The sequence below is a fragment of the Rhincodon typus genome, chromosome 17, assembly GCF_021869965.1.
Source record: "Rhincodon typus isolate 14 chromosome 17, sRhiTyp1.1, whole genome shotgun sequence".
NCBI lineage: Eukaryota > Metazoa > Chordata > Chondrichthyes > Orectolobiformes > Rhincodontidae > Rhincodon > Rhincodon typus.
Genome location: NC_063348.1, coordinates 22,149,163 through 22,165,353, shown reverse-complemented (window position 1 = coordinate 22,165,353; position 16,191 = coordinate 22,149,163). Strand labels below are relative to the sequence as shown.

At 43.2% G+C, this 16,191-nt stretch overlaps 1 protein-coding gene across 1 annotated transcript in view; it reads right to left on the bottom strand.

Moving 5' to 3' along the window:
* Positions 1 to 8,379, bottom strand: part of ctsd (cathepsin D) — a 30,587-nt gene extending 22,208 nt beyond the window's left edge. Inside the window, exon 1 of the mRNA XM_020512699.2 lies at positions 8,240 to 8,379. Coding sequence (XP_020368288.2) covers positions 8,240 to 8,364 — 125 coding nt within the window. The 5' untranslated portion in view covers positions 8,365 to 8,379. The remainder of the gene's footprint in view (positions 1 to 8,239) is intronic.
* Positions 8,380 to 16,191: the final 7,812 nt, after the last annotated feature.

Genomic DNA, 16,191 nt, shown 5'->3' with positions numbered 1-16,191 from the left:
GCAGCATCATAGGAGCAGAGAGGCTGACGTTTTGGGTCTAGACCCTTTTCTGATGAAGGGTCTAGGCCCGAAACGTCAGCCTCTCTGCTCCTATGATGCTGCTTGGCCTGCTGTGTTCATCCAGCCCTGCACCTTGTTGTCTCGGATCCTCCAGCATCTGCAGTTCCTACTATCTCTGATAGGTATAGTCAGTAAGTTTGCAGATGACACCAAAATTGTTGGCATAGTGGATAGCAATAAAGGTTGCCTCAAAGTACAACAGGACCTCGATCGGATGGGCTAAGGAGTGGCAGATGGAGTTTAACTTAGAAAAATGTGAGGTGCTGCATTTTGGAAAGGCAAATCAGGACAGGACTAACACACTTAATGGTAAGGGCCTGGGGAGTGTTGCTGAACAAAGAGATCTTGGAGTGCAGGTTCATTTTTCCTTGAAGGATGAGTTGCAAGTAGACAGGATAGCGAAGGCACCATTTGGTATGCTTGCCTTTATTTGTCAGTTCATTGAGTATATGGGTTGGGAGGTCATGTTGCAGCTGTCCAGGACATTGATTAGGCCACTTACAGAATACTGCATACAATTCTGGTCTCCCTGCTACCAGAAAAATATTGTGAAACTTGAAAAGGGTTCGGAAAAGATTTACTAGGATGTTGCCAGGGTTGGAGAGTTTGAGCTACAGGGAAAGGCTGGATCTATTTTCTCAGGAGCATGGGAGCCTGAGGGGTGATCTTCGAGGTTTATAAAATCAAGAGGGACATGGACAGAGTGAATAGACAAGGTCTTTTCCCCAGGGTGGGGAGTCCAGAGCTAGAGGGCAGGTGGGAGGGGAAAGATTTAAAAGAGACCTAAAAGGGGTAAGTTTTTCCACGCAGAGGGTGGTAACATGTATGGAATGAGCTGCCAGAGGAGGTCATGGAGGCTCATACAATCACAACATTTAGAAGATATCTAGATGGGTATATGAATAGGAAGGGTTTAGAGGGACATGGGCCATATAGGACTAGATTTATTTAGGATAGCTGGTCAGCATGGAGAAGTTAGACCGAAGTTTCTGTTTCCATCTGTACAGCTCTATGACTAACTCAGCGGTCTACTGGAAAGATTGTTGAGCTGAAAATGTAGCTTTAGCTCCCCAGGGTTTCCATTACAAAGCAAAGAGGTAAGTGTAAAAGTATTAGCACCCATTTTAACATAATAGATTGTGAGGTTCTCTTTTATCCAGGACTTAGTGGAATAGATAGTTCATCACCAGCAATTTGTGTTAGCTTTAGCTGGAATGGCTATACTGTGTTGGGAGTTGACGAGCACCTGGAAATAAAATATATGATCACTCTTGGCCACTGAGCACAACAAGATTGCCCATTTTGAAAATCAATAATTCTTTTTTTTAAAAAAAAAAAGAGAATGCAGCTGTTCTTCCCTTCTAAATTTCACCTTTAGCCATGAAACCATCCTCACAGAGCCACTTGTTGGAAAACGGCAGGGCTGGTTCTCAGATGGTCAAGCAGTAGCACAGCAGAGTATCGGATGTGAATCAGGAGCTGGTCTACAGGGTGCATTCCATTTTGCAATGATTTCATCCTGTGGGTCCAAGAAAGACAGCTGCACAAGACATGGCAGGGCAATAGTCAGGGCAGGGACTGGCATTTAAAGCAGGAGAAAGAGAGACATACACCAACCATTCCATTCCATCCGTAATGTCAAACTAAAACAGTCCCAACTGACTGCGCTTGGCCCATATCCCTCCAAACCTTACATATTCATATACTTATCCAAATGTCTTTTAAATGGTGTAATTGTACCCACATCCACCACTTCCACTGGAAGTTCATTCCACGCACGAACCACTAAAAAAAAAAGTACCCCCCCCAAAAATGTCTTTTTCTGAAGAAAACCCTTTGTCCTCTCACCTTAGAAATATGCCCTCAGTCTTGAAATTCCCCACCCTAGAAAAGACACCTGCCATTCACATTTTCTATACCCCTCATGATCTTTTTAAACCTCTATAAAGATCACCCCTCAGCCTTTTGTGCTCCAGTGAAAAAAATTCCCAGCCTATCCTTATAACTCAAACCCTCCAGTCCTGGCAACATGCTGGTAGATCTCTTCTAAGCCCTCTCCAATTTAATATCCTTTCTGTAGCAGGGCGACCAGAACTGGTCACAGTATTCCAGAAGAGGCTTCAGCAACATCCTGTAAACTTGACATAATGTCCCAACGCCCACACTCAAGGGACTGAGCAACAAAGGCAAACATGCTAAATGTCTTCTTAACTACCCTCTCTATACGTGATGCAAAAGCAGGTTGGAGGGAAAACAAAAAGTAGTAGGAGGAGGATTTCTGGATGTTCCAGGAGAGAGTAGGAAGCTGGAACAGGATAACATTGGGAGGATCAAGAGGGATGGGAAGAAAGAGATGACAAAAAGGAAGGGTGGATGCAGTTGGATGGGCTTCAGCTGCAGAGCTGAAGTATTAACTATCTATGAACATTGATAAGAAGCTGTTAGCTTGCTGGAGATCAGGTGCAACTAGCAATCTCTCTTCACAGGAGGCAGGGGAGAGAGTGTGTCTGGAGAGGAGTTCTGGGTATGGTCCGCGGGAGGTTTAAACATGCCCATTGGTTGGCCAAATTAAAACTCAAAACAAGCAACACACTCCTTAAGATACACAGCCCCTGGGAGGGGCCATGCACAATACAATCACCAAAAAGATACATTGACTCATCCGAGATAGTAGGAACTGCAGATGCTGGAGAATCTGAGATAACAAGGTGTAGAGCTGGATGAACACAGCAGACCAAGCAGCATCAGAGGAGCCTAGACCCTTCTTCAGAAATGGGGGAGGGGAAGGGGGTTCTGAAATAAATAGGGATAGAGGGGGAGGTGGATAGAAGATGGATAGAGGAGAAGATAGGTGGAGAGGACACAGACAGGTCAAAGAGGCGGGGACGGAGCCAGTAAAGTGTAGGTGGGGAGTTAGGGAGGATGTACTGTGGTGATGCGCACAGCAGCAAGAGAAAGTCAGGGGAATAAAAGCAACAAGTACTGTGGATTAAAGGGAAAGCCAGTAATTAGATGACCAAAAACTATTTGAAACTGCCAGCAAGGTTGTTACAGGAAATAAAAGCTCTTGGGTGTAGTGGAAACATATCGGCAATGATAGAAGTTTATGTGGCTAGCTGATAGGAAATGAAAACATAGCAAGAAATTTTCTGGTGACGAGATATAACAAGTGGTATACCACAGGTATCAGTACTGGTGTCACAACTGAAAAAAAAAAGTAGTAATTGAAGATATGACTGTTAAATTTTGCTGATGAGAAAGACAAAGGAAAATTGTGAACAAGGTACTAGAAGGCTACAAAAAAAAAATATAGGTTACATGAATCAGAATCCCTGTAGTGCAGAAAGAGGCCGTATGGCCCATCGAGTGTGCACGAACCTTCTGAAGAACATCCCACCCAGACTGACCCCATGCCTCCATCCCCCCCAACATGGTGTTTTTAACCATTGTTAACTCACCCAAATAGCACACCCCTGGACATTAAGAAGCAAGTTTTAGCATGGCAATCCACCTAACACACACATCTTTGGATTGCGGGAGGAAACTGGACCACCTGGAGGAAACCCACACAGACACAGGGAGAATGTCTGTGTGTGGAGTTTGCACAGTCACAAGTGGATGTAATCAAACCCAGGTCCCTGACACTAAGGCAGCAGTGCTAAACACTGTGCCATCAAGCCACCCATAATAAACAGGCAAAAATCTGGTAAAAGGAATATAATGTGGGAAGTTACATAATTGCCCATTTTCATAAAATCATAGAATCCTTACAGCATGGAAGCAGGCCATTCAGCCCATCAGGTCCACACTGACACTTCAGAGTATCTATCCCACCCAGACCCAGGCCCAGGCCCCAACCCTATCCCCATAACCCATCCACCTAGCCTGCACATCCATGGACACCGTGGGGCACTTTAGCATGGTCAATCCACGTAACCTGTCCATCTTTGGACTGTGGGAGAAAGCCCATGGAGACACGGGGAGAATGACATGCACAGACAGACAGTCACTCAAGGCTGGAATAGAACTCAGGTCCCTCCTGTGAGACAGCAGTGCTAACCACTGCACCAGCATGCTGCCCCAAAGTGGAAGAATTTGGCAGGAAGAACTAAAGAAGCAACTTAAAATGGAAAGAGTGATCCAGGTGTCATGGTGTATGAATCACAAAATATTAGCACGTGGGCACAGCAAGTAATTAGTAACGTTAATAGAATGTTACCATTTATTGAGGGAAATGGAATACAAAAAGTAGCAATGTTATGCTTCAGTTCTACAGGGCATTGGTGAGATCATATCTGGAATAGTGTACAGTAATGATTTCCTTATTTAAAAAGGATGTAAGTGTGTTGGAAGCAGTTCAGATTTACTAGGAAAATACTTGAAATAAGTTTTTTTTGAGGAAAGGTTGGATAGACTAGGCTTACACTCATTAGAGTTTAGAAAAGTAAAACACACGATCCTGAAGGATCGCAACAGGGTGGAATGGAAAAAGATCTTTCCTCTTATGAAAAAACCAAGGGTCTTTACTTCCAAAGAAGGGGGGCACCCACTTTAAAGACAAAGACAAAGAGGAGAAGAACTCTTCTCAGGGTGGAGACGGCTTTTTGGAATACTGTCAAACAGATCATGGAAGCAGAGTCCTTGAATATTTTAATGGCAGAGATGAAAAGATTCTTGATGAGCAATGAGGTGAAAAAGGTTTAGGTAGGCAGGAAGCCGGAGTAATCAGATCACACATAATCTTATTAAATAGCAGAGTAGGCCTGAGGCGCTGAGTGGCTCACTCTTGTTCATAACTTGTACATTTGTACGTAGCCACAGGTCTTCAAGGTATGAAGGCTATCAACAGATAAATTTAAACCTTTGCCTGCTTTTAGTTCACTTTATGGATCTGCAGCACATCCACACAAGCAATACCTTACCATCCATGGAGGACAGCGGAGAAGATTTAAATCACATGACTATCAGCTGGCACCAGTCGAAGGGTGGGTGAAGTGGGAATTGAGGGAAGGAGGTCAGGAGGACCAAGGAGAAGAACATGTGAACACAGCAGGAAATGAGGAACTTAAGTTATGAAAATAGATTTAAGAGATTGGGTCATTCCCCTTAGAGGAGGAGGAGGATAAACAGCTCTGATATGATTTTGCAAAATCATAAGTCAGCTGGATAGAGTAGACATGAAGAAATTGTTCCCATTCAAGAGGAACAAGAACAGAATACAGATTTAAAATAATGAGCAAAAGCAGCAAGAGTGAAGCCAAAGATAACGAAGAGTGGAGCTGGAGAAACGCGGCAGGCCAGGCAGCAGAGGAACAGGAAACATTAGCTTTCCTGTTCCTCTGATGCTGCCCGGCCTGCTGTGTTTCTCCCAGCTCCACACTTTGTTTTCTCTGACTCCAGTATCTACAGTTCTTGCTATCTCTATAAAAGAGTGAAGGCATGACTTTTTCCAGAATTGTTAGGCCATGGAATACACTGCTTGGAAGTGTGGTGGAGACAGTTTCTTTTGAGGCATTCAAAAAGGCATTGAACATTATCTGAATTATATATTGCGCAAGGGTATTGGGGGCGGTGGGGAAGAGAAAGAAAGCAAGAGATTGTCATTCGGTAATAATGCTCATTTAACAAGCCAGGGCAGGCACATTGGCCGCCTCCTGTGCTGTAACACAAATGTGATTTTGATCACGCATCAACCAGCTCCAGATGCCTCAGAGTCACATGTCAGAGACAGTTTAAAAAGCTTTCTAGGAAGGCAGTCACAGGCTTGTACAGATTCCTACAATAAGACCTTGAACCATCATGGCTTTGGACAGAGACCCATGCCAGTTGCTCTCAAATGTAGTGGCAACATTAAATTTCTACATCAGCAGCAAACTTCAGGGTTCAATAGGAGAAATGCACTGCAAACTCAAGGCTACGATGCACAGGCATGTAAAGGAGGAGACCAACACCTTGTTTAAAAAAGGCCTACCTGATGAATCAGATACTCAGCAGATGCTGATAGCAGGCCAGTAGAACAGTTGGCTTCAGAGCTATCAGATGGTTTGTTTAGGTACAGTGTGTCATCAACTGTACAGGTGGCTATTAGGGTTCCCTAGGAACAGCAGCTGCATTTGCGAATTGAAAGGAATTTCACTCAGACAACACCAGTAAAGAATAACAGATGTGTGCTATTTCTAAGGAAGTCATGACACATACATTTGGAGGAACTCCCAGGGGCCACAGTTATTTGGAAACCTTTACCAGAGTGCAGGGTTGGATCTGGGGAGAAAAGGTCTATCCCCTCAGGGCATGGTTCATGACACCATTGTGCTGTCTCCAAAGCTCTAAATAAAGGAGCGTTAGAACATAGCATTACCAGGGAAATTAGAGAGCAGACCAGTGGATTATTGAAAATTCAAATTTTCAATACCATGACCAGTTGAGTTGACTTTACGACATGCTCCACAGGGCATCCTCTGGGATTGTCGTTATCTACTGTGCTTTACAGGAAACAATGTGACATTGCAGTAAGAAGAATGATTACCTATTGGGGATATAGAAGTGCAGCTAGCATCCTTAGGTGAGGATGATAGTGCACTCAGGCCAGGGGATTGGGGGGCGGCAGTAGAGCAACCAGGGATGGTTCAAGGCTTCACAGAAAGGTTCCAGAACTGTCACGGCCAACACCATCTTCAACCATTTCATTTACACCTTCCTGAAAATTTCATGTGTTGGGATGAAAGTCACTTGCATATCATTCCACTTAAACAATGAAGATGAAAATACCAACATTGGGCTTTCCTACCTAAAAACTCAATCCTGGTGGAGGCACAGAAACTACAGGGCTTGGGTACATCACATCATTCCCCCCTAATTCAATACCTATCAACCATCTCCAAAAGCAGAAGATTTCACCCCTCAAAGTAGAACAGTACCTTTATCATGAGGTTTGATGCCTCACTATTAGTTTGGGTTCCCTACAGAGTGGTCAAGGACTGTCTTCAGGCTTAGATTAAAAAAATAACATTATTATACATTAATACAAAATGCTGCTATTCCACTGGTATACCAGACTGACTCATATGCATTGGGCAAGGACTAATTCATTTTCTTAAGTTCATACCCATATTATTATCTGATGCAGATTTGGAGAACTTCGCGCAGTGCTTCGCAAAGCGGGAGTCAGGATGCCGGGGAGAATCACAAATTGAAACGTTGCGGTGCTAAACTGCGACCGATTTATAATAATGACTAACAGGCCTCTACTCCAGCCCCACAGCTTTCCATTAGGGATTCATGACATCTACCAAACGTCGATAAGGGTCATAAGTGGGGGATAAGGTCTGGGAAGCACAGGTCTTTACAGTACTCTAATTCCACCACTCAATTTATTCTCAGTGCAGTGCAAATCCGTGACAATGTCACAAGTTTCCCCCACCATCCCAATGCCTCTTTCTAACAGCACCCACTTGCTGTGCTGCCATCACAAGTCACACACTTAGAATTTAATTCCATCACAGGCAAGGTGATCCGGTTTAGGAAATAACATGCTTCATCATTTAACATCACAGTAATCTGAAGGTAAAACAACATTAAAACTAAAAAGCTACCTCAAACCTCCCAGTTCAGAGGACTGGGCGCTGGCTCGCTGCTGTACAACGCGAAGGGAGTAAAAATAACCTTTAAAAAACCCACAGTGCCCCCACTGTTTCTAACAGCACCGATTAATCTAAAAAGGGAGCTGCTGGATTCAACTATTGAAAATCGGGGGAAAAGTCTGATCGGTTTAGTTTCCGTGGGCACTAAAGAGAGTTTGAAATGAAGGCTCCTCATAGTTTTACAAAGGGCTTATGCACACCTTAAACAGGGAACCGGTTATACTACTTCACGTTAAAAATAAACGTGGAAACAACTCGAATGTACAAGGAGAAAAGCTAACAACCGCTGCAAACACCATTTTAAAAATAAACTGCCACCAGCTACAAATGCGACATGGAAAGCCCTTCCCAGAACAGCGCTGACCTTCAGCAGACCAGCGCCGCTTGTTGTTATCTGTAAGAGCGAGAAGCGGCTCCCAGAAAATACAGCAGCAGAGCTGCTTGAAGGCAGGACTGGGGCCGGTGACCCAGCAAAACAATCCTTCATCCCAACCCACGCTGCCTCAGTCATCCCCTCTCCTTTCAACCCCCTTTCTTACCGCAGAAGCCCATTGCAGACAGCAAATGCTGCCCACAGCAACAGCCACAATTCCGCTCCCAACTTCATAGTAGCAGCTAAAAGATCCGCACAGCTCCTGTTTATGTCGACACGGATAAAAATCATCCGTTCACTCCACCCCCAGCACGCCCCGCCTTGAAGCTGCATAACAACCTATTAAAACAATTACAAACTGTCCTCCTGCCGGATCCTTTCCCTCAGCGAGTTTCTCATTCATTTACAGGCTTGTCAGCATGAACAGGCTTCCGGAAAATTACGAAATCATATTGCTTTCATATCCAGAACACCGGCTTGACCGTCATGCACTCAGTGGCTACCTATCAGAGCAACTCGTTTTCAACAGGTTTTTTTTGATTCACACTTTCCACAGTTGTTGCATTTTGCTTTGCAATTATAGTTCTGTGTCAGACTCCATCCTGTCGCAGAGCCATTTTCCTTAGAGGCAAGATGGGTGTTGGAAGGGCTGCCCATCCACAAATAACAACTGAGGTTGGGAAATGGCCTCAAGGAGGTCAACTGTCAGAGTCTGAATGGAGTTTAAGCCCAAAAAGTGGCTTCTCAGGGGTGGGTAGGGGAGTAATGAGGAATTGGGGAATGGGGTGAGGTAGTGGCTGCATTTCAGGGAAGCTATAAGGACCTCACCCCATTCCCCATTCTGACAACTTGGTAGTCATGTCCTCAGAGGCCCAGGAAGACACTTCTCGGACAGCCAGGCCTTTGTGCATACAGGTTAGCTGAATCTGTAAGAGAGAGGAGGTGTCATAGCCAATGGTTAGAAGTGGTGTGCAATGATTAAGAGTGACAGTGAGGTTAACATGAGAGTTGCAGTGGAATGCAGAGTGGTACTTTGGTTAGTGCTAAGGCATTCAGAGTGAAGTGGCACTGAAATGGTAGAACATATGCATACAAAGTTAATGGTGTGGAAGATTTGTACGATAGGGGCACGGTAGCAAGAGCAAGTAAGAAAAGGTATTGCATGTAATAGAATGACAGAGCATGAGCTTTTAAAAATGGTGCTGGCACAAAGGTTGCCAATGTTACAATGACTTTTGCAGAGTATTGAGTTGTTCTGGGAAAGGCAGAAAAGTGGGGCAGCACGGTGGTTGGCACTGCTGCCTCACAGTGCCAGGGACCCGGGTTCAATTCCAGCCTCGGGCGACTGTCTGTGTGGAGTCTGCACATTCTCCCTGTGTCTGCGTGGGTTTCCTCTGGGTGCTCCAGTTTCCTCCCACAGTCCAAAGATGTGCAGGTTAGGTGGATTGGCCATGGTAAATTACCTGTAGTGTTCAGGGAGGTGGAGATTAGGGGGATGGGTCTGGGTGGGGATGCTCTGAGGTTCAGTATAGACTTGTTGGGCTGAAGGGCTTGTTTCCACACTGTAGGGATTCTATGAATCTGACATGAGAGAGACCATGGGCCATGGTAGCAATGAATGAGACATGTTTGGTAAGGTAGGACAAAAAAATCCCACTGTAAAAAAATACACAATTTGGACATAGCAAACAAAAGGTAAGATTCAGCCCAGTGAGTGGTAACAACTGTTCTGTTAGATTCATCAATGCCAGTTACCCATGTCCAGCCCTTGTGTAACAAAATATAACATAAGCATTGCCATACCAGGTACAAATATCCTGCAAAGCACTCATGGCGTTTACCAGGGTGTAGAATTCAGACCGCACCAACAGGACTACAAAGTTTACTCTTGAGGCTTCAGTGTTATGGTTTGACTCCTTGGAAACTTGGAGAAATGGTGCTACAATTTTAGTTGGCGTCATAGAAGAAAGACAGAATAGAAGATCCAGGTATAAATATCTATCAGCTAGTAAATGTAACATCTTCAAAACTTAGTCAAAATAGAAATGGGACCAGCTATAGAGGTTCCCACAGAAAGTGATCCAGGGAAGGCCTAGCATACAATAAACATAGTCAACAATACGGCAATACTGGACTGCCAGAGGTCAACAGTGTTGTGCGAACTGGATCTGGAATAATCATACCCAAAACAAGAAGCACCTCTCCAGGAGGTACATGAAGGCAACATAGGAGTCAGGAAGTGTAAACTCAGAGCCAGTTCAGCTGTGCATGAATAGGCATACACATTGAAGACATGGCGTCTATATGCAGTGTATAGCAGGAGTACAAAAACAAACAGTAGTTAGAGGAGATGGTAACCATAGAAGTGCCACCTGGAACATGGCAAACTGTGGGAGTTGGTCTACTAACAATCAAGAATGGTGTCTCATAACAACCAACTACTACTTGAAATTCCACTTTACTCCAATGATGAAAAACTTTAGAGCCACAACAATCATCTCAGCAGTATGAGATCTGTTTGGTCAGCAAGGAATTCTGGGAAGATTAATATATGGCAATGACACCCGGGTCACAAACTTGGAATTTAAGGAATTCTCTGAACATCATCTCCTCATCAACACATTACCCTGAGGGGCACAGGTTTATGTAAAGCCATGTCTAGATGGTCAAAGGAACCTTTGAGAAATGTCAAAAAACAATGGAAGACCCAAACTTTCCTTTGGAGATAGTAAGAACTGCAGATACTGGAGTCAGAGTCAACACAGTGTGGAGCTAGAGGAACACAGCAGATCAGGCAGCATCAGAGGAACAGGAAAGTCGACGTTTTGTTTCGGGACCCTTCTTCAGAACTGGGGAGGGGGAAGGGAGCTCTGAAATAAATAAGGGGAGGATGGGTGGGGCTGGGGGAAGGTAGGTGGAGTGGTGATAGGTGGATGCAGATCAGGTGTAGTGGAGATTGGCTGGTGGGAACGGTGGGGCAGATAGATGGAAAAGAAGATGGTCAGGTTGTGTCAGGTCAAGGAGGTGAGAGGAAGGAGGGCTGGGGATTTATTGTCACTCTAATCCACGCCTTTCAAGCAAAATACAAAGTGACCAGAGGGAAATGAGACAACTCACTGAAGCACAAGAAAGAAGGTCAGCTCTTCACGAAATATACTAAATTCCTACCTACTCTGTTATTAGGACAAATTGTACCAATCATGTTCCAATCATGAAAAGCAGGAGCCAACAAACATTGTTACTGAAGTTACACTCTAACGGCATGGATAGTTGATGAGAAAATTTTTTAAAAATCCAAATTTGACTTACAGTGGAGAAAAAATTATTAACAGAACATTAGAAACATCACTCTCCAGCAAGACAATGCCAGCAAGGGAAAGCATGACTCATGCAACACCAGGATCCATCCTCCCAACATGGCCTAGGCAGTTTGGCAACATCATGTACCAAATCTGCAGGACAGTGGAACATCTTACCACCTAAGCAATACCATTAATAATATTTTTCAAGAATAATATGCAGTATAAAAAATTTCTAAACCTGGGGCTTATTTTCTTTCCAAAAATAAAAAGAAGCTGATAGATAATCTTTAGTCAAGAAAGGTTAATGGCTCGAAGTCACAGTGATAGGGGTATTATGTTTTAAGGAGCTGTAAAGAGCTGGGGTCTAATTAGCCAGGAATCAATAGGCCTCCTCCAGTGTCACAACAATGCCACCCGGAAACTGGAGGAACAGCACCTCATATTCCGCCTTGGAAGCCTACAACCCAATGGTCTCAATGTAGACTTTACTAGCTTCAAAATCTCCCCACCCCTGACCTCATCCCAAGAACAGACCCCCCTCATCACCGCCTCCTTGACCTGTCCGTCTTCCCTCCACCTATCCGCCCCTCCCTCCTTACTGACTAACCCCCATCCCCACTTCCTACCTACACTCACCTTTACTAGCTTCATCCCCGCCTCCTTGACATGTCCATCTTCTCTCCCACCTATCCGCTCCACTATCCACCTTCTTTCCCTGCCACCCCACGCTCTCTATTTATTTCAGATCCCCCTTCCCCTTCCCCATTTCTGAAGAAGGGTCCAGACCCGAAATGTCAGCTTTCCTGCTCCTCTGATGCTGCCTGGCCTGCTGTGTTCCTCCAGCTCCACACCTTGTTACCCCATCAATTGTATTGTAATTGTTCTAATGCAGGCACATTCATGGCTACAGTGGGGAGTCATCTATTCTGTACCATAACACTGACCAAGGCAATCTCCCAGCAGAGGCAGTGTGGGAAGTTAGAATTAGCTAGGAAAAGATGGTATATATGCTGATGGCAGGGTAAGGGGGAAAAGGAATAAATAGATAAGTGGAGATGGAGACCAAACAGAGACAAAGAAAGTTATGCAGACAAAGGAATGGTTGAAAGCCAGGGGAGAAAAAATAGGCCTATAATGGGGACAATGAGGAGGTGAAAATTGTGTAGCTGTGCTGAAAGCAACAAATGCCATGACAGCAACTTTTGTTTTTGTTGTCAATGCCATGACAGGGCCTGAAGTGTTGAGGGAGAGGGTTACCCCACTATGCAATAGCTATAGTCACCATGCAACAAACATTATACGTTTAAGTTCAGTTCTGAGGAAGGGTCACCGGACCCGAAACATTAACTTTGTTTTCTCCTTCACAGATGCTGCCAGACCTGCTGAGCTTTTCCAGCAACTTTGCTTTTGTTCCTGATTCACAGCATCCGCAGTTCTTTTGGTTTTTATTTAAACATTACGGCCTTGTTCAAGAGGAGTTGTCAAGATAAACCCAGCAATTACAAATCAGTCAGTTTAAGATCAGTAGTGGGAAGCTAGTTGGGGTAGAATTAGTAGTCACATGGATAAAGGTGGGTTGGTTTGGAAAAGTCAGCATAGATTTCCAAAGGGGATATCATGTTTAATTAACTTGTTGGAGATTTCTGAATAGGTAGCAAGCAGGCTCAATGTGGGTATATACTATGGACTTCTAGAAGCTGCTTCATATGGTGCCATTCAACAGACTTGTGAGGAAAGTTATAGGTCATGGAAGAAAAGGGCAACATGGATACAAAATTGGCTGAGTGATAGGAAACAGTGTGTAATGGTCAATGGATAATTGTCAGGTGGGAGGAAAATTTGTGGTGACATTCCCAGGGGTTAGGATTAGGACCCTTGTTTTTCCCGAAATATATTAATGGCCCTCATTTTGGTGGACAGGGGGCAATTTCAAAACTTACAGATGACATAAAATTTTTAAGAATTGTAAACTGTGAGGAAGATAGCATAGAAATCCAAAGTAGTGTTCCATCCAGAGTAGAGGTACTTGTTAGACCTCAGCCAAAATGTACAGTTGTGGGTGCCACATTGTAGGAAAGATGTGAACGCATTGGAGAGAGCACAGTATTGATTTGCAAAAGCAGTTCCAATTATGAGAATAGATTGAAGAAGTTGGGACTGTTCTCTTTGGAGAGAAGGTGGCTAGGAAGAGATCTAATGGAGATTTTCAAAATTATGTGTAGCTTGAATAGAGTAGATAGGGAGAAATTGTTTCTACTCATACAAGAAGCACAAGAGGGCATAGATATAAGGTGATTTGCAGAAGAAGCAAGCAGATCAAAGGCCTGGATATTCCAATCGGACCAACAGTGTCAGAGTGCACACTTGACTTGCATATTGGAAGAATGATGAAGTGCTCATTCAAATGCACTTCAAGCAGACCATCCTTCAACTGGAGATTCTAATTCAGGGATTTACCAGGGATTCCAAAGAACAAAAAAAATGCTGCTCTTTAAATGAAAATGAAGTTGTAATATTTGGCTTGATCCTCTGAAGATGTGACAGTATGTGGGTGAATCTTTTTAAGTTCATTTCTTTGCTAATCCAAGAGTTTGGATAAGTGGCAGAGACAACTCATGAAGGTGAGTTAGAAGAAGTTAATAAAGTTATTTAAGTAGTCTGTTATCATAAAGGGTGTGCATGAAAGGGGAAAATATTAATGATTCTCAAACATTTTAAGACTTTAAGGAGATTTATTGCCTTAAAAAACCTTCAGCTGTTTCAAAGGTCCTGTAGCTTCCCGTTAGGCTGCATGGTCATAAGGTTGTAACGCATAATTGCTCTGTAATGATGCCTGATGCACTGAACTTTTAGAGTCTCTTTAATGTTGATCTTGACAAATGTTTTAAAGCGCAGAAAGAGTTCTGTAGAATTTCAAAATCACTTGCTGAATGACTGAGATTGAGCTGGAAGCTAATGTTATGTTTCACTTTGAACAGGTATTACAGAATCCTTTAAGTACGGAAACTGTTAGCAGGAGACGTGTTTGCCATCTTCTTCCTCAGCCTTCAACCTTCAATGATCATAATGCTTTTGTTGGGGACATGACAGACAAAGGCACTATGAAAGGACATTCTGGCCACATCTGAGGTTCCATGTGTGGAAGGTCAAGCATATAGACGGAGGACATGATACAAAATTGTGTCTGTGGAATTCTGTGTGCAGAGATCACACACCAACAAGGATATGATGGGATGCCTGTGTGAGATGTTGATTGATAACTTGGCACCAACCTCAAGATACCACACTACCTCATCATACAAAATAACCTACAACCTCTGTTGCTACATGAATTTAGTACAGTCTACTGAAATCCCCAGCTTACTGTACCATTTCACCTATATTGTCCTTTATCCAGGTATTTACTTATTGTTTTTAAAACGTACCTTTCAAAAAGTAGGATGCGATACTTTTATTATCAAATAACTGAGTTTTATCTATCTGCCATTAGTTCAGGAAAATGGCAGTTTGCAATCTTCTTCACAACCCCAATAACGTTATACCATTAACTACACCTCAAATGGTGAAATCATACCCTTTTAATCAACATGATTTAGTGTCAGTCAACTTCTCTGGGACTAAAAATTGACTCAAGTGTGAAATCCTATTTTTTCAGATTATAGTTGTAAATGGCAATTTTAATTTTCATTTCAGTTTTCCTTGGTGTCTCTCTCATCAGTCTTAACACAATATTTCCTTCTTTTTATTTCTTTTTCTGTGCCTGATTGAAACTGAAACTATCCAATATACATTACACTTCTTTCTTTATCATCATTATTTTGTGTATTTCTCAATCCTTTAACCACACAGATCAGGAAGATATACAACTAACTGTCCTGTTCGTTCATGTCTCAGTTGCCTCGTTTTGTTCACTGTGCTACCATCAGCAATCATATACAGCAATGCACGACATGAAAAATGTAAAAACCTAAATGAATAACACACTTAACAACTACAAGCATTGTCAGAAGTCCTATAACAGCAAGGCCTGGGACGTTATCAATGTAGCATTTTTGGAAGTTAGAAAAACATTTTAAGATTTCAGTTCCTGTGCTACAGTGGCTTAGATCTTTAAACCCACCAACAGACGTCTTCAAAATCCACTTCCTTTCCTTTGATTTGAGAAACAGCAACTCAGATTCTGGCACTAAAATGAAGCACAAACAACTTTATTATGTATGTATTAAGTGCTCAGACGCAGTGTCATATGACTGACTACATCTCTGAATATGTCAGTAAAAGCTAGTATAGTCCATAGGTCGAAGCCATTTTGCCATTTTGTTTTTTAGAACGTTTGTGTTGCAAATTTCTTTTCTTCCAAAGTATTGCCAGTTCAATGGAATGAGCAGCTTCAGTCCCAAGCTTTCAGTTATTTACTAGGCTTCTAATTCAGACCTGCACGTAAATTTTTTTATGTTACACTAACCACAGGTATGGAGAGGAGACTTTGGAAGGCTGCTCCCTGCATCTCTCACTTTTACCTGGAGTTCCTGCTACTGGATCAGAGGGATGGTAGTTTGGTGAGCTCTTCCAAAGCTCTGGAGAAAGAAAAAAAGAAAAACTCCATTTAAACAGGCATAGATGGTAGTGACCCAGGAAGTATTCAGTAGAATTGTGGTCCATCCTTTCTGGGGAAACAGTGCATAGAGGATCCAAGGTTACAGTAGACCAGGAAAGGTGGCATAAACAGAGAAACTAGGAGCAGGAGAAGGCCATTCAGCCCTTTGATCCTGTTCCACCATTCAATATGATCATGGCTGATCATCACCTCTGGTCA